This window comes from Cibotium barometz, chromosome 5, assembly GCF_041138505.1.
Source record: "Cibotium barometz isolate CiBa-2024 chromosome 5, ASM4113850v1, whole genome shotgun sequence".
Taxonomy (NCBI): domain Eukaryota; kingdom Viridiplantae; phylum Streptophyta; class Polypodiopsida; order Cyatheales; family Cibotiaceae; genus Cibotium; species Cibotium barometz.
Window position 1 is genome coordinate 14,927,436 of NC_141050.1, and position 23,465 is coordinate 14,950,900.

Sequence of the window (23,465 nt, forward strand, 5' to 3'; positions counted from 1 at the left end):
TTTTTGATATATGCTATCAAAAGGGATCATGACCTTTATTATTCAATTTTAGGGAGGTAGACCAACCCTATACAACTCAATCAAAAGGGGGCTATTTATGTTCAACATCTACACGAGAGGAGGTGAGAGAGAGAATCTAAATTTTTAGCTTTAGACCCAAGATAGAATATTGGAAGATTATTTCCTTCGAAAGGGTAGAAGTAAAATTCTAAACATTATTTCCTTGGTCGAAGATTACTAAGCGAAAGAATCTGCTAAATGAGGCTAAATGAGATGGATCGCGCGTTAGTATAGTAGTAAGGAAGGAGTTTGGGAGTCAGTAGAGGTAATGGGTTCAAATCTCCTCCTGTGTGTGCAAGTGATGGTATCTAGTGTGTGTACACTGTGAGTAGTGTATTTACAAATTTCCAGCCAAAGCCAAAAAATAAAGCGATAGTGGTCGTCCGGACGTGTGGAGCTACCTTATTAATTTAAACGGACAAAAATCCTCGAAATTAGTGTGAAAATCCTTTGGGCGGGAGGAAGACTCGAGTTCAAAGTTGTTCATTTCGTTCCTAGTTTTCCTGTGTGTCTGGTTTTAGGGTTTTCGTCCACAAAGCAGCAGTGGCTAGAGATTCCGCCAGTCTTGTTTCTCTATCGAACAAACGCTGAATCTGTTTCAATCGTATTGAATGGCGTCCAGGTTTTCCCCCCTAATCAGACTGACTTCAACTCTTTAAAAGATTTTCTGGTGTAGGTTAAGACTCTGCGGAAGAAACCTAAGGTTTAAAGAATCGATTGAAGGTCTGCAAGCAAGAAACAGTTTATTAAGGCTGTGTACATGTCCTGGTTGTACCTGGATAAAGGAGGGTTCCGCTATTTGGTCGCACTTTAGCTGGAACGAATGATTCTCAAAGAGAAGAAGGCTGGTTTAACCAAACGGACTGCAAAAAATGATAACGATGCTGGCTCCATTCTGGCCAGAATAGAAAGCTCAAATGTATCGAATGTTTTAGCTTCCTTAAAAGCTTACCTTGAACCGGTTTGCAAGATAAAGGATTCATCAGGCAAGGAGAATGTATCAGACACAGAGAAACATCGTATAGCAAAGCAGTTTGTGCCCTTCCTGGCTCAGGTACTCAAGCTTTGCTCGAATGGCCTTTCTAAACTGCCAATTTCAGAGGAAATAACCTATAAAATGAAGGCCGATGAGCTTTTCGGATCCATGGATTTTGCATTGGACTGCTTTGAGCACCTTCGCCATTGGCTGGTTGGATCTCCATTTGAGATAGAGATGCAGAGATCCTGGCTAGTTCGTCGCCTCATGGCATGGAAGAGGTTTCATGAAGCTTTGAGTCAAGATCTGCGGCTGCTCCGTTCTGTGTGCACCCGTGCTTTTATTCCAGACAGAACAGATGCTGTCAGATCTGAAGGTCCTAAATGTATCGAAGAAAAGTTGAAGCTTCCTCATCCAGGTCGCGCTCGAGAATTGACACAAGGGCTTGTTGTACTCGTAATAGGGGCAGCAACAGATTTTGTGGTTTGTGCAGCTGAGACTGGAACTCAAGAATTGCCTCTGTTTGATATGGTGTCTGCCATTGCACAGGAACTCGAGCCATGGCTAAGGTACACTATTTTTTGCATTCTTGATGCTTCTTTCAGATTTTAAGCAAAGGAAACATGTCTGAGTATAACTGTAGTCACTAGAGAGACGTGAACACACAATTACACGATGGATCATAATTGCACTGTCAAGAAGCCAAATCAGGGTACGATGACACTATGTACCATGGGGATAGGAAGATGAAATTTTGGGGCTGAGCAGTCAGGGATTAAGCTCTGCTCTTATTTGTGAATGTTCTTGCCTGCTTTATAGCTGATTGGAGCCTGAGGGGCTGCCATTTTCTGTGGTCATTATGGAATTATTGTTCCCGAGCAGTTCTTGTGAGTAAAAATATGGAACAAGGCAGTTAATGCAAAGGGTGCAATAGTGAGGGATCTGTAGTATTGCAAAGACGGGTAGCTCAAATGGCTCTTCAGGTTACCCACTTTATGATGGGTAGCCAGAAATTTCGGGTGAAGGGTTTGCATTTGGTGCAGGAGAGATTCAAGGAGACTGTATGGTAACTAAGGAGTCCATGCCTTTCTTAGGGTCCAGATGACAAGGACATTTTGTTCACAGGGATCACTTTCCCCTCATGATGTAACCACCTTCATAAGACGTAGTCATGGCCCTAGCGCATCCCACAATCTGTTGCTAAACTCATTATGTTATGTAAATCAATGTGTCACTCCAGTCGGAAAATCTTCAAAGCATCAGCATCTCGTGCAGGTTTGGCATGTAGTAAAGCTTGTTGGAATATTGGGTCTGCATTGTAAAGTGGCAAACAGTTCACTCACGTAGTTGAGAGGAGGCAGGAGGTTTTTGTAGATTTGATGATTTAGGGCAGGCATGTAGACCTTCAAATATGTGTGATTATTGAATGCTTCCTTCATCCAAAGGTTGAAACTTGATTTGTAATTGGCAAAATGTTGAAGGAAAAATGTCTAGAAAAAGGTCAAAAGGGTAGACTTCAAATGATGTAAGAGGTGATGCAATTCATGTGATGCCTTAGGGCCACATGGGCGTGCTGCATTTTTTGCTTTATAGGCTGTAGGTGTAGCAATTGGACCTCTCCTTCCTTGTGCTAATGTTGAGCGATGGCTATGGGCTATGAATGTAGGTTAAATGTTGAGCGATGGCTATGGGCTATGTGGACAACAAGCATCTCATGAAGATATACTTGGGGTAACACATAGATTTAGAAAAGAAAATGTAGCATAGCATGAGAAAAATGCATAGCTTTATATGGGAAAAAACATAGCATAGCATGATGATGGTGATAGCTGTAATAAAAAACACATAGAGGAGGTGTGGCTAAGATGGATGTGATACCATGTTAGATTTTATGGTGCCCATAGGGAGAATGTGCAAAGAGAGTGATGAAGAATCAAGCCATGACTTGGTGGATGGAGGATAGCCATGGTGTGTGTGTAGAGAGAGAGAGAGGGAGAGAGAGAGAGATGTGATAGCAGCATAAGAGAAATCTGTTGCATAACTCAAAAGATACTCTTTTGATTAGAGAACCTCCCAACTACATTGCATGCATCTTGAAGATATTTTTGGTCTAGAAGCTCCCTCATTGAGCTACAAATTGATGTAATTCCATGCTCGTTTCGTGAGCTTGATTAATGAGAATTGTCATGGTTTTGTCTTGATTAGTTTTCCATTAGCTAAGCACTTCTTAATCTTTTTTTAACTTACCTAATTTCCTTATCATGAAGTTCATCACTTGCTATGATCCACCCTAAGTTGATAGTAGAGCCTTTAAGGTGGAGTTGCAGAGGCATTGCCTTTGGGTTTGTCCCAAAGCGCAATAGTCCATGACCATACTGGTTGCATGCTACATTGGTATCAAAGCTTTTTTGGACCTAGCTTGGCTACCTAGAGTGAGAGCATGCATTTCGTGAATGGTAAATTTGGCACATGGTCCCAATTTCTCCACCACCTCATCCACCACCATCATCTCTGCTCAATCAAATTTTAGGAAGTATGATGATAAGTGTGATCATTTCGCAGTCATTCAGTTTATACATCAATTTGTTGCATTTTCTTCATTGACGAAGATTGTAGATTTTCAAGATAGAAAATTGGCGGCTCTGCACCTCATTGGGAACCCAATACGTGGTGGCAGTAGTGGTTAAGACTTTAAGTCTTCATACAGATCCAACCACCACCATGACTCCTTACATATGGGATACTTTTGTGTCCGACCTCAAAGCTAGGTTTCTTCCACCCAAGTACATGACCAATTTGGAGGATCAGTTTTAGAAGCTCTCCCAGAATGGGTCTCTGGTGTTGACCTATTCCAACAAGGTCAGTTGGGGAAGTCAGAAGAAGAGAAGATGAAACAGTTTCTTGGGGGGTTGGATACGAACATTTGGTTTCGTGTACGAAATTTCCAGCTCAAGTCATATGATTGGGCTTTGACTCTTGACTCAGAATCAAGAGATGATGCTGAACGGAGGTAGGTTCAGATAGGTCCCAAACCCCATTAGTAGCATCATCACAACAACATTATTCGTAGTAATCATCATCCCACCAAGTAAGAGAGCACAAAACAGTAAAGACAAGAAGGACAACAAGTCTTAGAGCACCTCAGGTGAGAAGAAAAACAGAGGCCAAGTCTAAAAAGACGCTTGAGGAGTAAGCCTCATTCACACGTCTCAGGTTATTTATGTTATTTATAACATCCATGATAGTTTCTTAATGTATGTCGGCCAAACCTTTAGAACAGCTTTTAATAGATTTTAAGAACATGTTAGGGAAGCTAGAAGAGTTCATAATAGAAGCACTTCACTTGAGAGTGTCAAACGTCTTTATGCAGCCATTGCTAAATTTGGCTTTCCGTTGCTTTCCTATTGAGCATAGTGAAAGCTCTTTTAGAAACTCGAGAGAGTTTTACAAAGTAGCTTGGCCTCGAGAGCTTTTTTGGATGAGAACTTTGCATACCTTCTTTCCGAAAGGGTATAATTTGGACGGCAAGTCTTCTTTACGTAAAAGTAAGAAAGCTTCTCATAAAATCCCTATGTTGTGGAAAAGGCATCCTAAGCAACCTTCTCATCCCTTTCCTTCCTTGACCTTTCCTAGAATTTCAACCTTAGAACAAGTCAATACTCCTAGCATAGAAATAGCAAACACTTCTAACCCTAGGATAGATGAGGTTAGTTCATCTAACAATAGAATTTTTGCCTATAGAGACTATAAACGGAGATTGGTGTTTTTAGACAAGCTCATGAGTTTGTGCAAGTTTTCTTTTTTCGAGCCAAAGATCTGTGCGTCAGTCTTCCTCCACCGACACACATCCACCGACACATATCCTCCACGGAGGCAAGGTCCCGTAAGCACCGATACTTGTACGAGAGAAACTCCATCAAACCATACTCCTTGAGAATAGAAGTAACCTGCAACTTCCATGACTGAAAGTTACCACCATCCAACTTGTCTGAGTCATCCAGGAAAAAAACAAGGTGGTATGGGAGCAAAATCTGCAACTGCCAATTGTGCTCCAATCATTAGGACCAGACATCATAAGCTCAAAACTGCCCATATCAGAAAATGCTGATGTAGGTCTCTTCCTGTAACACGCGGAAGCTCTGGGAGTCTTCTTTTAGCCCTAAACACTCTTGGAAACCATCTGATGCAAAAATGCAGATATAGAGAGAGAGTAGAGAGAGAGAGAAGTGCTGGAAATTCAGTATATTCTATGGTACAAAAAGGTACCTAAATCTGGAGCCATGGGCTGCCTTACATAAAAGGTGGTAACATACCAAAATTTGTCCCCTATGGGACCCCTAATGATCCAAATCCCTAGAGGGAGAGAATGAATAAAACAATGAGCACTTGGGCTATATATAGCCCCTTGAAATCCATGGGGGAACTGGCTGACCAGCAGTCGGCCAGTAATAAATGCATAAAATGTCATTTAATACATCCGACTCCTCCTTGTTCGTGATGCGCAGCTGACTGGTCCTCCTTCTTGTTCATGATGCGCAGTTGACTGGTCCTCCTGCTTGCGCCTGTTGCTGCCCCTATTTCTGGTTCAGCCGACCATGTCCATGAGCAGTCGACAGCCACCTGACCTTCAGCTCCAGTCTATACTGCCAACAGTTGCTCTGTGCTCCATTACCTTGGTTCTGCTCTTTATCTGGTTGTCTCTTCTGGATCTAGCCCTGAGAATGTCCATGGCATCTATGATGCACATGACATCCCCCTCTGCTAAACTTGATGATGACGGGATTCCAACCTGCTCTTGGATGACTGTCATCATCCCAATCTTGTCCCGAAGTCCCTCTGTCATCATCCATCCCTGGCAACCCTTTTTCTCTGAAAACCCGGCCTGTTCTCGCAGCCACTTCGTCTCAGACGAAGATCTATGCATCGGTTTTCCTCTAGTCCACAATCCATTCTTGCCCTGACTCTGAACACTGTCTTGGTCTTCATTCCTGGAATTGAGTCTGGCACTCTCACATCACCCTTGGAGGATAAACCTCCCTTGGGACCGTTTCCTGAGAACCTATCTGGCTCATGGAATTGCCATCCCCATCTGGCACAATCCATTCTTGCCCTGACTCTGAACACTGTCTTGGTCTTCATTCCTGGAATTGAGTCTGGCACTCTCACATCACCCTTGGAGGATAAACCTCCCTTGGGACCGTTTCCTGAGAACCTATCTGGCTCATGGAATTGCCATCCCCATCTGGCACTGTGGAACACCACCAACAAACCTCCTGGGAGTTCTTCCCGATCTGTGTTCTTGCCTTGGGCTTCGAATCCATGTACTTTCCTGTACCTTGGACCTATACACCATCATCTGGGACTGAATCAGTGTTTAGTTTTGCTGAGCCTGATGCTTTGATACCAATGTAACACGTGGAAGCTCTGGGAGTCTTCTTTCAGCCCTAAACACTCTTGGAAACCATCTGATGCAAAAACGCAGATATAGAGAGAGAGTAGAGAGAGAGACAGAGAAGTGCTGGAAATTTAGTATATTCTATGGTACAAAAAGGTACCTAAATCTGCAGCCATGGGCTGCCTTACATAAAAGGTGGTAACATACCAAAATCTGTCTCCTATGGGACCCCTAATGATCCAAACCCCTAGAGGGAGAGAATGAATAAAACAATGAGCACTTGGGCTATATATAGCCCGCCCCTTGAAATCCATGGGGGAACTGGCCGATTGCTGGTCGGCCAGTAATAAATGCATAAAATGTCATTTAATACATCCGACTCCTCCTTGTTCATGATGCGCAGCCGACTGGTCCTCCTCCCTGTTCATGATGCGCAGCCGACTGGTCCTCCTGCTTGCGCCTGCTGCTGCCCCTATTTCTGGTTCAGCCGACCATGTCCATGAGCAGACAGCCACCTGACCTTTAGCTGCACTCTATACTGCCAACAGTTGCTCTGTGCTCTATTACCTTGGTTTTGCTCTTTCTCTGGCTGCCTCTTCTGGATCTAGCCCTGAGAATATGATGCACATGACACTTCCTCCCACCAAAACGCAGCCCTAACAGGCTGGACAGCACCCAAAAATCCTCATGTAGCAAAAAAAACGCAGAAGCTTCTTTCTACTGTACCTACACCTTGAGGCCACCAGAAGAGGGAAGCAAAACATACTGATTTGATATAAAGAGAAAAAACAGCCACACAGGGCTTGGGAATATGCTGTAAGAAGGTGCAAGAGGGGAAGGCATCAACTAGGACAGCCCTCACTAACTCCGGCTCTCAAGAAAAACGCACATTCTCAGAAGAGAGAAGTGTCCACCACAGGTACTAAGGTTGCCACCAAAGCCAGAATCACCAGTGTGCAGTAGATAGTGTGCACTGGAGAAGAAAACGCCCCCAAACAGGGGGCTGCAGACCTGAAAATACGGGCCGACCAGTTCCACATTGATGAGGATATACCTGTAGGCTGTAAGCGATGAAGCCTAGAAGAAGGTAGAACAACCTGCAGCAATCGTCCAGAAAACGCAGCAATCCAGAGGGCTGTGAATCTGAAAAATGCAGAGGTGAAGGGGCTGTAGATAGGGCAAAATCTGGGGCAGCAGAGAAAACTTTGAACCTAGAGCGATGATAAGAGTGCACAAAGCGGAAGCGAGATGAGCACTAGAGTGTGCTGATCTGAGAAGTGCAAGAGAGAGAGAGATACAAAGCTAATACGCTGAATATATTGCAATGAAAGCAATCCCGAGCAAGAGACAGGATAGTCTCATAAGTGAAGGATACAAAAGGTGAGAGTGTGTAAACATGAACCACACCTCCAACAAAACAATGAATGAAAAGGGGAGAGGCCAGCCCACCTATATATAGGTCATATGGGGCTGGTCAATTGGAGCAAGACAACTTGGCTGAGTGGACATGAAGAGCTGGCCGATTGGAAATGCATCACCCGACCTCGGAAAAATACTAGGAAAATGGGGAAAAATAAGGAGAAAATAAGGGTGGCCAGCCCACAACCAAGGGCCATAAAAGGGATCAAATGTGGGCAAAATACATGGGCAGAATATAGGGATGAATATGCTAACAGTATTGAGCTCTCTTGAGCACTCAATTTGCCACTGGTCTTGCTTGCTTGAGCTTTCTGGTCTGGAGTATGCTTGAGCGCATTGGTCAAGTTCTTGGAGCTAGAGGCTCTTGTGGTTTGTCCTGGGGAAGACCTCGTCTGGTTTTGGCCTTTTCGCCCTTGAGGCAATTGCCTTGGAAGTGGCAAGCTAGGGCTTTCTGCCATTGTGCTTCATTTCAGCACTCTGCGCAAGCAAGAGTGAGTCTTCGAAGGTGGCTGGCCTAAACATACGCACTTCCCATTGGATTTAAATGTCAAGGCCATAAAGAAACTCCCTTTCTTGTCCTTGTCAGATAAGCCCAATTACAAATATAAGTTTGAAATTTTATTGGCAAACCGAAGGATTGGTTGTGCGTTTTGACGCGCTCCCCTAAACTCGTCTTTGAGTCGCTCAAGGTAATGGGGCCGTAGAAATTGTCGCTTAAGGTCGAGGACAAATGCCTCCCAAACATTAGCGGCCATACCTAATCCGCTGTGGGCATGAGTCCATTGGGTCCACCAAGGAATGGCCTCACCTTCCAAGTGCCAACGAGCCAAGATCATTCTGTCAGTATCATTTTTTCTAATTGCGGCAAAATAAGCTTCAAACTGATGCAACCAGGAATAGAGAGTTGTGGAGTCGAGTTTACCATTATACTTTGTGGAGTCGAGTTTACCATTATACTTACTGTCATTTTCTTAGGAAAATGACACGAGGAAGCCGCTGGTGTCATTCTTGCATCTAAAGTTGTAAGCATAGTAGCAGGGGAACGCCGTTCTTCCCTCTGAGAATGGTGGAACGCGTTCCCCTATAGCCAAGATGCAAGAAACAGGTGGAACAAAGTAGGAGAACGTGTGGCAGGTGGAACGGTAAAGGGAACGCTAGGAACAACGGGGGAATGCCTCCGTTCCCCCACGTGGAACGAAATGACGTGGATAATTTTTTTAAAAAAGGACAAAGGTACTTGACGCCTGCACACCTGCCCATTGCCCACGTGCTGTACGCATGCGTACCTGTTTTGTCCGTCGCCTGCGCGTGCTATTGTCACCTCAAGGCTCATGCTCGTGCAACCGGTCCAGCCTAGCTGCTACATCTAGTCGCCCTTGCTTGTGACACATGTACCAGCCTCCAGGGTCCAAGCCTGTGTTGTGCAGTGTTGACAGAGCGTGTCAATAGTCACGACTCCTATTATCTTCCAACAGTTCCAAGGCAAGGCAACAAGCTTTTCTCTCTTCTCTCTCTCTCTCTCTTTCTCAGTTTAAACTTTGAAACGTTTAGTCTTTTAAAAAGTACACACATCATTGTCTATAGTAAATAGTAATATTTAAAACTCCTCTTATTTTCTCTCTTGACTCTCGAGTCTCTTCCCGTTACACAGTAGACCAAAAAAGACTCATTTCTCTCACGCTCTCTTTCTCTCTCTCTTATGCACTGGACAGTGGGCTCTCAGTTAACCTTGGTAAGACCAAGGTTATGGTGTTTTAACACTACAGCTCAGTGGGTTTGGAGATCAGCGCCTATTTTCACATATGGGTAGGAGACAGTGGAGTATGTTGACTCATACACATATCTTGGAGTGGTGTTCACTGGGCCCACATTTTCCATGAGGGGGGCAGCAGAGGCCAGATTGACTAGAGGATATGCAGCACTAGGAGGTCTAGAGAGGATGTGCTCACTGGTACAGTTTCAGGAGCCACGCACTAAGCTGTGGCTTTTTGACACGCTGGTCACATCGGCTATGCTATATGGAGTACAGATCTGGGGGCCTAGCCTAGATCGTCACAGTCGATCAGGACGCACATACGATGGAGAGACCACTTGTGTCCATGATCTCCAAGACGATTCGGACTAAGGCCTCGGTACCCCATGAGATTATTAGAGCCGAGATGGGAGCACCACCGATCGTAGTCGAGGCTCTTGCCAGATCAGTGTCCTTCATTCATAGCACCTCGGAGCTTCCCCGACACCGGTATGCAAGACTTGCTTTAGAGTCCTCTCATCAGCTAGCCATGGAGGGAGACACTTCATGCTGGTATGCGTAGATAGCATCCTGGTTTGACCTCCATGGGTTCAGTTTAGACAGACTTCCACCCTTCCAGTACTCTCTGGAGCCACCCTCTCTCACCTTGACACATTTTGAGATTAGTAGAGTCATCAGAAAAGACCTCATTCAGTTGGACACTAGGAGGACATGGCTAGAGTCATCAAACAGGACCTCATTCAGTTGGACACTAGGAGGACATGGCTAGAGCCCTCACAGGAGTTGGGGACGAAGATGGCTTTCTATAGAGACCATCTTCTCCGCACCACTGAGGATGGCTTTATACTTAGACCGAGCTACATGGATACCCATCTGTCTCATGGATTGAGGTGCGCCATTGGGCAGATCCTCACCTCTTCACATCAGTTAGAAATAGAGACAGGCAGATTTAGAGGCATACCTCTAGGAGACATGATTTGTCAGATTTGTTGGATAGAGCCAGAGACGGAGGAGCACTACATCTGTCGTGCACAACATATTATGAGATTCGAGGGCGCTACCATTGCCTTTTTAGAGAGGGATTTGGACCACTGGCTAGAGTCATGGACTATTGTGATCAGCGATGCTTGGGTTTTTATCTCCTGGAGATCCGCAGGCTTAGAGAGTCCATTATCAGAGCAGACGCCTGACTGGCAAGGAGTCCACACAGAGACAGATTAGTGACTTCTTTAGAGGGACTACTCGGGAGGACACACAGCCGACAGCCCAGCAATGGGCACCCTGTGGGACTCTAGTTGAGAGAGCTATCCAGTTGGGCAGATCTAGACGCCCGAGGGTTCGCGGATCCTCACATCGGAGACGGTGCCTACACCGGAGGATTCAGAGCATCATTGCGAGGCATCGGGCTCGTCCGACCAGGCATCTCACTATGGCAGATATCCAGGCCATCCGGCAGAGACCCATGCTAGAGCTCCTAGGATGATTACGACTCCAGCCATATACTGTTGTACTCATTGTCACTTTTGTACTCCCCCATATTCATGTATTCAGGTATCCATGTACTCATGTACCCCATTTTGACTAGTAGCATTAGCTTCCCCCCTACTGATATATTGTGGGGCTATCTCCTTTCTTTTCCGGACAGTGTATCAGATGTCACATGGTTGTAACTTTGGTCTCATAGGTCACTTTGGCCTTTTGAAGACGTTAATATAACATTTCATTTCATTTCATTTCATCTCTCTCTCTCTCTCTCTCTCTCTCTCTCTCTCTCTCTCCCTCTCTCTTTTTCGTGAAATGGTGTTTTATATTATATGTAAAAATGTACATCAGCCACATGGCTCACACAGAACCTATGGCCCCAAAAAACCCCCCACAAAAGATCCTCTAAAGGATCATGACCATGTAAACCTGTACACTAATAAGAAAGCCTCCTAGCCAAATAAGCATCCCAGATAAAAGCATTAAAGATGAGCCAGCCGAGCTGCCGTAGACCATAACGAAATAACATCTGCATCCAGTAGCTGAGCTGAGAGAAGAGAAGAAAACTGCCAAAGCAGCAAACCGCGGATACGTAGAATGTGCCCATGTATTCCAGACAAGGAATCAAAGATGAACCCATTCCGTGTAGTCCAAATATGCCAAAGTCCTGTCCATCTAAGGAAATGGAATATCACAAGGTGACTGTCCGAAGTAATGACTTGAGGACAAATCCCAAATATCCACTGATGAGCCGAAACAGTAGACCTCTCTACTGCCTCCCAAACGCGAGAGACAAAAGACCAAATCTGACGGGCCACTGAACAACTCATGAATAGATGCATAACTGTTTCAGTGCATGTCGTGCAGAAGAAGCAAGAGGCCATGTCGTGCAGAAGAAGCAAGAGGCCAATGTAATTTTACGACGACTGAGCTGATCCCATGTAGGTAACCCTCCCACCAACATCCTCCAAATGAAAACCTTACCTTGGTAAGGGAGTTTAGACTGCCAACCACGCATAAGAGTTTTCTGTAGTTGGTTGTATGCAATGAGTGGATGGAACGGGCTCTTTCTTGGTCAAGAGCCGGCATAGAGGTTGTGAGAACCATACAAGACTTCACATTTTGGGATGAAGTCAACACTATCAATGTTGTGATGAAGCCGATCATGCGCTTGATGCGGATTGCAGATGAAGGGGAGCCATGCATTGGCAAGGTTTATGAGGGGGCTGACCGAATGATCGAGAAAATAGGGAAAATGGGCTTGTTTGATGAGAAATATGTAGAGGTTCAAGATTTATGTGAAGCACGATGGAATGGTTATCATTCTCCCATGCATGCTGTTGTGTATGTCTTGGATCCCGAGTTCCAAGGATGTGGACAAGAGGCCGATGATGAGGTGATGGATGGTTGGGAGATAGTGCTTTCTAGGCAGGTTTGTGATGCTGATAAACGAATATTGCAGCAAGTTGGGAAGGTTTGGATCGATGCACAGTGAGACAGGTTTAAGATAGGGGCTTCTTTATGGTGGGAGGATTATGGGGCTCGTATACCAGAGCTTCAATCATTGGCAGTAAGGATCTTGTCTCAAGGTGCAAGCTTCTCTGCAATTGAGCAACTATGGAGTTTGTTCGGCGATGTTGCATCCAAGAAGAGGAACAAATTTGGGACAAAACAAGTCAATGACTTGATTTTTGTAAGTGCTAATTTGCGCTTGCTTGGTGATATATTTCTTGATGAGGAGTCCTCGGATGATGAGGAGACACATGGACTTGCAGATCTTGGTCAGGATGGGGAAGATTTAGATGCTGCAGATGTTGGTCTTGATGATATGGCTTTCTTGGATGACATAGATGACAGTTTCCTTGAAGGCATCACTAGCAATAGCCATGCGTGATATCTCCTTACTATTTGCATGTCACCTTGAGGCTTGGACTCTGGACTTGGGTTGTTTCTTCTATCTAGGTCATGGGCCATATTTTGTGTCTTTTGTAATTTATGTCATGTATGATGTGGGCTATATATTGACCTCTGAGATCTATTAGTATCTAGCTAACCTAGTACGTATACCGGATGTAAGTATATCACTATTTGGAAAAGGGTATCCCACTACCAAGGGGGCAGCTCCAAACTCTGCTATGATGATCTCATCGTGGACAACATCAAGATTTGTATCCTCTCTCAATTTTGGCAGTCTTTTTGCCCTAAATCTGGTCCCCAAAAAGCTATCCCATAAGATACTGGAGGAGTGACCAAGGTATCAAAGAGCCACATCTTTGTGCTTGGTTCCTTGAACTGGGCTTGGAAACATCGCCTCTCGAGCCTAGCAGTTGCATGCCTTCGTGCCATCTGTGTCTGAGCTGCTGGCCTCATTGTGAAGATCGGTTCTGAGAAGTAATGCCCAGATACAGGTATGATGAGACTATCTCCACCACTCCACCACCATAGGTAAACCGATTTCTCATTGCTGCTGCCCTAGATGTGTTGAAAATCACGACTTCGGTTTTTCCCAGGTTCACCTTGAGGTCTTGCTCCTCACAAAAAGCCCCCAAAGCATCCAAAGGCCTCTGCAGTCCCTCCTTTGAATCTGAAATTAGGACAATGTCATCCGCGTGGATGAGGATGGGTACTAGTGTATCAGCCAGTGTATACTAGTGATGAGTTTCCTCTCCCTGCATTCAATTTGCTGTCATGCAGTGTGAATGTTGTCATAATGTTTCACTCTTGAGCATGGCATGCTTTACTCATCTGTTGACTCAACATGCGGCATCTTGGGAGTTAATGGCTTGATGAAAATTTGAAACATAGTCCCCAACGTGTCTTGGTGAATAAATTTGAGTGCTTTCGTGGAGATTTTTTTATCTGTGCACAATCTTGTGACTTGTCTGCCCCTGTGGTCCTGCTTCTATTAAACCTGTTTGGGCAAGGCTTCTTGCCTCCTCTGCAAGTACGTTCTGGACCATTTATTGCCCAATCTGACTGCCCAAATTGCAAAGCCTTAATGCTGTCCACAACATCTCTCCTGTCACCAAGATTGGTGTTGGACTCAAGTAACTGAGCTAAAATTTACCCCTTGAAAATTTGCTATTTGAAAGCCTAAGTAGATGGAACGAGAAGTACTTCTTGTTCCTGTGTTTTTCCTCCAAGTGCATAGGGGCGCATGCATTCTACCAATGATAATCTGTCCAGTTTTCCCATAGTTATCCAAGGTTGTGGTGCTATCCACAGGTGTCCTACACAATCATGTATCCAAATTAAGGATGTTTTTTGTCCACACTTCAGTTTGTGAATGGTTGCTTACTTTTGATGCCTAAACATGCACAATCACATCCCAACACATGAATATATGTTCGCATTGCAATATGTTGAGGTCTTCCCTCATGTTTGTCTACATCCTGATTTGTATATGAACATAGACTTGCTAGTAGCTTGACATGTCATGGGTTTACGGCGGTGAAGAAGTGTCTATCTGGTGCTCCCTAATGATCGATGACAGATGTAGTATTTTTTAGTTTTTTTTTTTTGCACAAGAACAACTTCAAACTTTTGCTCTGTATGTCAGCACAACTTAATAAAAACTTGATAGTCAGGCCAACCTAGTGCTGATTTTTGTTGGTTTGTCTTTTCTGTGTAACTTTAAGATTGTGTTCTTTCTGCTAATTGCAATTGAACTTTTTCTTCCTTACTTTGTGTTTGCATAATTGCAACATTTATTATTTGGTGGTTACAGTAAATTAGAGGCTGATAAAGCAGAGAAGCAGAGAAGTCTACTTTTCAGAGAACTTAATAAATGTCTAATGGCGCTGGTGTCAGATTGTTCACAAGAACAGCCCAAACTTGTGGAAATGTTGGGCTTTCTCACGCTCCGTCAATGTGCATTATCTTCCATGAGCGACCACTTTTGCAAGGTACTAGAACAGTCGATGTTTAGATGTGAATTGTGCAGCTTTATCAAATATCGACACTCCTTATGTGAAGTCTAGCATATACCGTATTACCATTACTGGCCATGCTGTAAAAGCAATTTGTAGATCTGTCTTTAGCATCATCTCTCAGGACAATCAATGCCCAAGAATGGATGTTCAAGAATGTTCTGTTGCATTGATGTATGGTCTCAATAGCTTGTCTTCCAAAATCCTTGTTTTCTGTTTATGTCCTGATTGAGATAACCTATGTTGCAGGTAGTGAGGAGCATCTGCTCACGACTTAGCTCAGAGGGGTCTGAAAATATAAAGCTGGCCATTGATTTGTGTGAAGAAGCTTTGACCAAAATTGGCCAGACAGAGCAGGTACCTGCAGTGTACTTTTGAATCCAAAGTGGATGTTTGCAGGGTCTTTCAAAGCACTTACTAAATTGACGTCTGCAGCATAGGCGAGTTGGCAAATAGGTGGAAGTGTGCTTCCTATGGCTGGATGTGTTGGTGTAAACACTCTTATGTGCATGTGTGTGTGAACAGCCTCTAGGGCTAGATATTATGTGTATGTGTGTAATAAGCAGTGATGTCCTGGAATATGCCAAGTGTCATTGTTTGAGTGATTGAATGGGTCAAAACTTAAGGCTTATGCCTATTAAAGCAATGTACTTGGTGTTGTTCATCAATCCTAATCAACATCATTGAGTTCGTGCAATTTACTGCCTCTCTCTTGAGCTTTGTTCTCTCTAGTGCTCTCTCTCTACTGCACCACACACCATGGATTTGTTCAATCCACCCTAGTTCGATAGCTTCTCCGCAGCTCTTCAATCTAAATTTGGTATCAGAGCTAGGGTTCAGCTTAGGGTGGATTAGATTTTTCTTCTTAGAGAAGGCGGCTTCTTGCGTGAACTGCTCAGGCTGGAACAGTAGTAATTTTTCCCTTCTATGCAGCACCTGCAAGTGCAGAAGACGGAGGAGAGAGAGAAGAAGACAGCCTTCACATTGCTCACAGGCAATGGGGCAAGCACGGTCAGTAACATCATTCTATGTACAACAGGCAGAAAAAGCCATAAGACCAATCAAGAAAAGTGGGTGGCCGACTTGAATCCAGATAAAATAGCTGCTGGGAAAATGGGAGCAGAGGAAGGGGGGCAAAAGCGGGGAGCAGCTGGGGAAGCAAGGGCAAAGGGGCAGGCAGGGGCAGGCGGGGACTGAAGAAGGCAGGGGGCAGGCAGCAAAGGGGGAGGCGGGGCAGCAAAAGGGGGGCTGGCGGGGGCAGCAAAAGGCGGCAGGCAGGGGGCAGCAGAGGGGCTGACAGGGGCAGCTGAAGGGCAGGCGGGGCAGCAAAAGGGGGGCTGGCGGGGGCAGCAAAAGGGGCAGGGGAAGGCAGGCGGGGACTGAAAGGCTAGCGAAGGGCAGAAGTTGGGCAGGCGAAGGGGGGTGCGAAGGCAGCAGATGGGCAGGCGGAGGCAGCAGAGGCAGGCGGGAGCAGCAAAGAAATAGGCGGAGGCAACAGAGGGCAGGCGGGGGCAGCAGCGCAGGTTCACGTCACTTCAGCACGTCGTCACTTCAGCAGCGCAGCTCACTGGGAGACGAGTCAGTTATCTTCAATAACACTCCGCTGAAAATCCCTGAGCAAGGGGGGGTTCTTTTTTTAAGGACCAATATAGGTCATAGTCCACTAAACTCTAGGGTTACCTTGGCCCCTGAGTCTTGAGTTGGGGACACACTACATGAACCTTTGAGCCACTCTAGGATAAGCCTCTGAGCCACGCTAGGATGAGCCTCTAAGCCTGTTGAGGACATGCACACTAGCCTCTGAGCCACGTTACATGAGCTTCTGATCCCACAGCTGGAACATGTCAAGTTCGGACCATAGGTGAAGCATGTGTCTTCTTGACTATTAAAGGTTTCACATCACACTCCCACCTTTGCTCCAAGGGGGGCTTTGTTGGATATTCGAAGTTGCAAGTGTGAGTGTGTAAACACTCTTATGTGTATGTGTGTGTGAACAGCCTCTAGGGCTATATATTATGTGTATGTGTGTAATAAGCAGTGATGTCATGGAATATGCCAAGTGTCATTGTTTAGTGTGATTGAATGGGTCAAAAGATAAGGCTTATGCCTATTAAAGCAATGTACTTGGTGTTGTTCATCAATCATAATCAACATCATTGAGTTCGTGCAATTTACTGCCTCTCCTTAGCTTTGTTCTCTCCAGTACTCTCTCTATTGCACCACACACACCATGGATTTGTTCGATCTACCCTAGCTAGCTTCTCCTCCTACTGTGTGCAGTTCTTCAATCTATAGGATGTGTCATCGCAAGGGGGCTGGGGGAGGGCCCGATCATGGGTAGGTGGGTGTTTGTAAAATAAAAGTAAAGCACTTAAAAAGTTTGCATCCTTGTGAAACTTTCTAGATCAGCTTAGTTATTGTTTACATGTTCCCTGAGACAATAACGTCCTCTGTAGAGCAGAATGGTTGACAAATGCACAAACTCATGCTGCACAGCTACAAAAAGTACGTGGGTCCCATGAAATGCTGGAGCTTGTTGAGTGCTATTCTCGGCTTTGTCAAACTGCTAAAAGAAATCAAGATGGGTGGTACCATATTTGCAAAGCAATTCGCCAAAATGCACAGGTAAAAGTGAAGAAGGGTCGTATTTTTTGACAACCTGTTTATGATCTTGTCGAATAACAAAGTAAGAAACTTACATATCTTGTCTTAATGATATGATGCAGGATTCACCTTCTTCTGTCATGATGGCAGTGGCTGGATTTTATGCTGTTGGTTTAGTTTTGGCTGGCAATCTGGCTGACACTAGTGGCCAGAGTGGCATGTCAGAACTGTGTTCCCACTGGAGTTTAGACAGCAATCTTGCACATAAAGCTTGTAGTGTACTGAAAGGTGGCATTGACACAGTGCAGAAAGTTTTGGCATGCATTGGCACTGGTTCAAACTGTGAGCCTGTTGACGCTGCTCGAATCAACAAGAAAGAGATCAAAACTGTTGATTTGAAAGAAACAAGAAGCTTCGTCAGTGTCCACAGAGCATTAGACTTTCTTCGCAGGTCAGCAGCTAATTATGCTCAATTCCAGTGGGATGCATTCATTGCGAGGAGTGAAGACCCACATATTCTGTCTGGGCTACATTGTGCCTTGGAATGCTGTTTACTACTTTTTTGCAAGTCAGTGAAAGCTGGACTGAGGTATGGTCAACTTGTTGAGGGTTTTATAATATCAATTCTGCAGGCTATCTGGTGTTTCTTGTTCTCAAGTTCTCGACCGAGCTGTTGCTACTTGCAACCAAAACCAGCTTTTCTGCTGTTAAGGGTTTCACTGGTGGACAATTGTATATGTGCAGATGTGATAAGTTAACCCCGGATGAATTGCAAATCTTCCAACGAGGAAGCAAGTCCTTCCTCCTAGCAGCAAATGCAGCCTTTAGACTTTCATTGCTCAGACAGGATGGGGACAAGGTGAGACCACTGGGTGCCACATTGTCAGATGATTACATTCTTCACTAATATGGAGATGTTTTGCAAAATCCGTCAATAACAAAGATTTACTGGCTAACTGTGAATTTTGTAAATGAAGGAAAGTGTTATGCTGATCAATGCCTCCATCAGTGATCCTTTTTGTGGTCCAGAGAAGCTCGGATGGCTTATGTCATCATCATACAATATGGGAGTTCAGTTGTTTAACTTGAAGCTACATGAACTGGTATGTGCGTTTTGTTGATTACCAAACTGATTCTCTATTGAGTGGTAAAGTAGTTGGCTGCATTCTCAGATTTAGGTATTATATTAGAGGAGAGCGAATGAGTAAGAAAGATAGAGCAAAAACAGTCTCTTCCCCACAACCCTCCCACCCCCTGCCACCCCCTCACCCATCCACCCAACCACATGGACGCACCCCACAAAGAGAACAGAATAAAAAAAGAACGTTTGTTCCTTTTCTAAAGGGTAGAATATTAAACATTTTCAGCATACAGCACACCAACCTTGGAGCCAAGGACTGACATCTATAGATTCCCTTTCCCTTTCAGTTCCTCAGGGTGGGATATCGGCATAGTTGGGTTGATAACAAGAGCAATCCTTACAAGCTGACTAACAGAATCTAGAAGATTGGAAAGTATGGAGGAAGAGGACCATGCAAGGGCCTTACCTTTCCTATTACATCTGCCCTTTGAAAGCAATGGGAGGGATACATAGATTCCCTTTCCCTTTCAGCTCTCCAGGATGGGATGTTGGCATAGTTTAATTGAAGAGAAGATGTTACATGAGGTGTAGAGGAAGCATCTTAATTGTGGTTAAGGTGTGCATTATTTGCTGATAATGGAAAGAGCAGCTAGGAGACAGTGGAAGCACAGTACACCCGATGGGGTCCCGCTGACTTGCAGCCCCTGAGGTGTAGGGTTGGCTGACATTGAAAATCTTCTTTATCCCCTTTTCCTATGGGCTCTTAACCAGATATTGGAGCCAGCCATAGCCCCTTTTCCATGGTGCCCAAACTCTGCCCAAGGCTGTCCCTTGTGGCCTTTCCTTGCCCCTCCTTTGTGTTATTAGTCCCAATAGTTATGGTTCAAGGGTTCACAACATGCACTGTGCCCATCAAAATGGTGTCCTAAGTGTACTTGCGAATTAGAATGGCCACATGGCACCCTAGTACAACACCATGACATTTCAGCAATTACAAGCTAAGAAAATCTAGGAGCATCCATTCCACTAGGAGAATAGATCCCTTTTTGGTGCATAATCTGGCAAGGACTGTTGGAGGCAAAATCCCCTACTTCAAAGCCAGCACCAACAAGCATCTCCCCTGATTATCTCTATGAGTCTCGCCACCATGGTCAACAATGTAGGCTACATTTAAGGCTATGTAGGTGTATCAATCCACTAGCCATACTCGTGGATTCTTCTACAGTTATTGGGCTTCCAGGATGAGTAATTATTGTGGGTGAAGATTATGGCATTAACCTTAGACCATGTGGACTTTAGCCCTAGGCCCAAATCCAGAGGCTACATGAAGAGAGAGCATCAGAAGAGGAAAGCTACCAGTTCGCACTTCTCGCAATCGTGCGAACGTAGCCATTCCTCTCATTGATACTGACATTGCAACGAGAGATGATGACAATGTGGTGCCAGCCACTAGGGTTACCGCCATTGGAGAGCCAAAGTATGATAGCGAAGGACACATGTTGACAGATGGAGAACTTGGATCTTCACCTTCTACATCATCTGATGAAGTGGATTGATCATTGAGCCAAAGTATGATAGCGAAGGACACATGTTGACAGATGAAGAACTTGGATCTTCACCTTCTACATCATCTGATGGTGATGAAGTGGATGATCATGATCATTGAGCGCTTTGCAATGTGCAGTGATAGTGACACTAGTGACTAGAACTATTATTTTTTGGCTTCTCTACATAGTAAACTCTCTTTTTAACTTTTAAATTTTGATTGATTGCTCATTGCTTATAGTATGTAACCCGTGGCATTTGAGTCATGGGTACCGAACGTTTGAGTGATTCCATTTTGTGAAACCTATTTATGCTTTTGTATACTGATAGCTCTCATTTTGGTAATTGTGTTGTTGTTGAATGTTCAAAAATGAACTGTTTTTTCATTCATTTTTCTGTATATATATGTACATTATAGAGTATATTTTTTATGTTTTTACGGACCTTACATATTTAACGTACCTCAAAATCTCAACCCGTACATGAATGCGTACCTTACCATACCTTAACACCTTGGCTAGGGCGTTTGTTAATCCAAAAGGCATGACCACGAACTCCTAGAGTGAACCCACTCAGTTCGGAATGCAATTTTGGGGATGTCCCCGTCCACAATTCTCACCTGATGGTAGCCACTTTTGAGGTCAATTTTTGAAAACACCTTTGCTCCATTCAAGCTCTCTAAGATGAAATCAATGCGAGGCAAGAAACTTCGTCTTTATCGTCAGCTTATTGAGCGTGCAATAATCTACCCATAGCCGAGAGGAGTTTCACAAAGAGGATTGGGGTTGTGAATGGAGACGCACTAGAACGTATGAAAACAGACTGCAGCAATTCATAGAGTTGACAATCCAACTCCACCTTCATGGCCTTGCTCGGGCGGTTCAGAAACTTACTGGGGGGGGTGGGGGAGGGGGGGGGTAAGAGCTCAATTTTATGGTCCTCCGGTCTAGATGGGGGAAGTCTGGGAGGTAAGTTGTTCCTAAGAATGATCTTCTGGAACGGATCATGTAGAGCCTTAATTCTCCGAAGCACTCGTCACTCTCTGGGTGGTCTAAACGTAGATCACTGCACATTGTGCACCTTTAATGATTCTCTCATTTAGCATGTAGCTAGCTAATGACTGAAATGTTAGGTATCCCCTTAATGATCACGGAAGCCTTTGACACATGTGCGGAAAATCCGGAACATACGCTGGTCCCAATCAATGTCGGGGGTGAACTTATGAAACCATTGGATCCCTAAGATTATGTCTGCACCTACAAGAGGGGCAACCATGAAATTCCACACAAATTATGTGCTCTGGATGACTAATTTAACCCGGTGACCTTCAAACTTGATGCTCGTTGTCATGCTCGTGCTAAATCCTTCCACCTTCTTATCTACCAAGGTCAATGAAAAACGGGCTCGCCGAGCGGCCTGTTTTATGACTACGTCCTCTTTACTGCCGCTGTCAAACAAGACAACGACTCTCCGGCCACCTATGTAGCCAAAGGTCTTGAGTGATTCGTTACACTCATACTCCAAGTCATGGTTGCCATTCTGCCCATCTCTGAGCTCCCAACTAACAATGGCGCCAACCAAAGGTGTGGGAGCTAGAGGACTGGAAAGAACCTAGGGGATCAGTGTGGGTGGTTGGCTCACCACGACAACTGTCGAGGCCGGGTTGTGATCTGGAGCAAGGGTCTTCTTAGGACAAGCCCTAGAACTGTGTCCTTTTGTATGACAATAGAAACTTCGCCCCTCCTTGTATTGTTCCTGCTCTTCAAGACTCATCTTATCACCTACCTTGCCGGCCAGAGCCTTTTGGTCTAGAGTAAGGCAAGGTCTGTTGTTTGAGTTCTTGGCACCCGAAGTAGACTCTGACTCGGTTTGGTTTTGGCCCTTGCCAGAGGTAGTGGGTGCCTTGGCTACTCCATGCTAAGAGGTCTTCAGTTTCTCGTTGTACTTCATCTCGACACTTTGAGCAAGCGAAAGTGCTCGATCAAAAGTTTCTCGTTCCAAAACATGTGCACATCTCACTGGATTTTTGCGTGTCCAAACCGTAGAGGAATTGTCCTCTTTTGTCTACGTCCAACTTCTACAACTATAAAGCCAAGTGAGTGACTTTATTTGCAAATTGAAGGACAGATAACACATTCAACGCAAACCCCAAAACTTCTCCTCTTTGCTCAAGGTAATGAGGCGATAGAGACCGCTTATTGAGATCAATGACAAATTGGTCCCACCTCTAGTCAACAACTCCATAGTTGGAATTGACTTGGGCCCAATGAGTCCACCATGAGATGGCTTCCCCTTCGATGTAGCAACTAGCTGGCACCACCTTCTCTATGTCTCACTTCCTACCAGCAACAACAAAGTAGGCTTCAAATTGATGAATCCAAGAATGAAGAGTTGTGGGATCGAGTTTATCATTATACTTATTGAAATTCACCTTCTCGTAAAGATGAATCGAAGAAGTCGCGGGTGATGACCTTGCGTCAAGAAGTGCAAGGTATATCACTTGTGCTCCACGTGTCGTCATTGGTCGTCTAGTGCGGCCACACCGGTTGTCACCTGTGTTCGAAGCTCTATCTCTCATACTTGCATTTCATGTAACGCACGAGAATGCCGTGTTAACTTGTCAAGGGCGATAGCCAAAGCATGGATCTGGGATGGGATCTCGGTGATGACTGGCAAAGGAGACGGGAGACGAATGGGTGTCGAGGCTTCTTGAAGAGGTATAGGTTTCTCCAGAGTCCAAGGCCTATATAGAAGCCGTACATGCCTGCATTTGTTCCCCTTGTCACGCTATGATGCGCATGAATTCCCGAAACACATCATTAGTGTTATCAGTGATGACCTGGCTTATGGAAGCAGTCGTTGTCGAGGAAACAATTTCTGCAGGGATCTATTGTTATCTCATCTTCGAAATTCACCATAATGGGAGTGGTCAAGATTTTCCCAAACCGCAACAACACCATCCACTATGTGTGTGGGAGACGTTCTTGGTCACTTCCGGAGGCTATAAACCAACCGTCCTTTGAGGACAGGAGTCACACCGGAATGGGAGTGCAACCGGTGTCTGACAACCAACCACACAAGTGAAAAAAAAAATTCTTTTTCTTGGCTGAATCTCTTTACCAAAAGACAAAGCTCTGATACCGTTGTGACATGCGGAACCTTGGTTCCTGACGATTTGCACAATGTAGCAGAAGTAAGAAATGAAACGATATATTAACGTC

The 23,465-nt window shown here is 44.8% G+C and overlaps 1 protein-coding gene across 3 annotated transcripts in view; it reads left to right on the top strand.

Moving 5' to 3' along the window:
• The first annotated feature begins 496 nt into the window (after nucleotides 1–496).
• Nucleotides 497–23,465, top strand: part of LOC147638101 (separase-like) — a 54,940-nt gene continuing 31,971 nt past the window's right edge. For all 3 annotated transcript variants that reach the window (XR_015265806.1, XM_086797998.1, XM_086797999.1), the window contains exons 1-7: nucleotides 497–1,605; nucleotides 14,813–14,990; nucleotides 15,264–15,371; nucleotides 17,511–17,639; nucleotides 17,741–18,207; nucleotides 18,363–18,477; nucleotides 18,596–18,721. Coding sequence is in view for 2 of the 3 variants with exons in the window: in XM_086797998.1 (XP_086654124.1) it covers nucleotides 884–1,605; nucleotides 14,813–14,990; nucleotides 15,264–15,371; nucleotides 17,511–17,639; nucleotides 17,741–18,207; nucleotides 18,363–18,477; nucleotides 18,596–18,721 (1,845 nt within the window). In the remaining variant the exon portion in view is untranslated. The remainder of the gene's footprint in view (nucleotides 1,606–14,812; nucleotides 14,991–15,263; nucleotides 15,372–17,510; nucleotides 17,640–17,740; nucleotides 18,208–18,362; nucleotides 18,478–18,595; nucleotides 18,722–23,465) is intronic.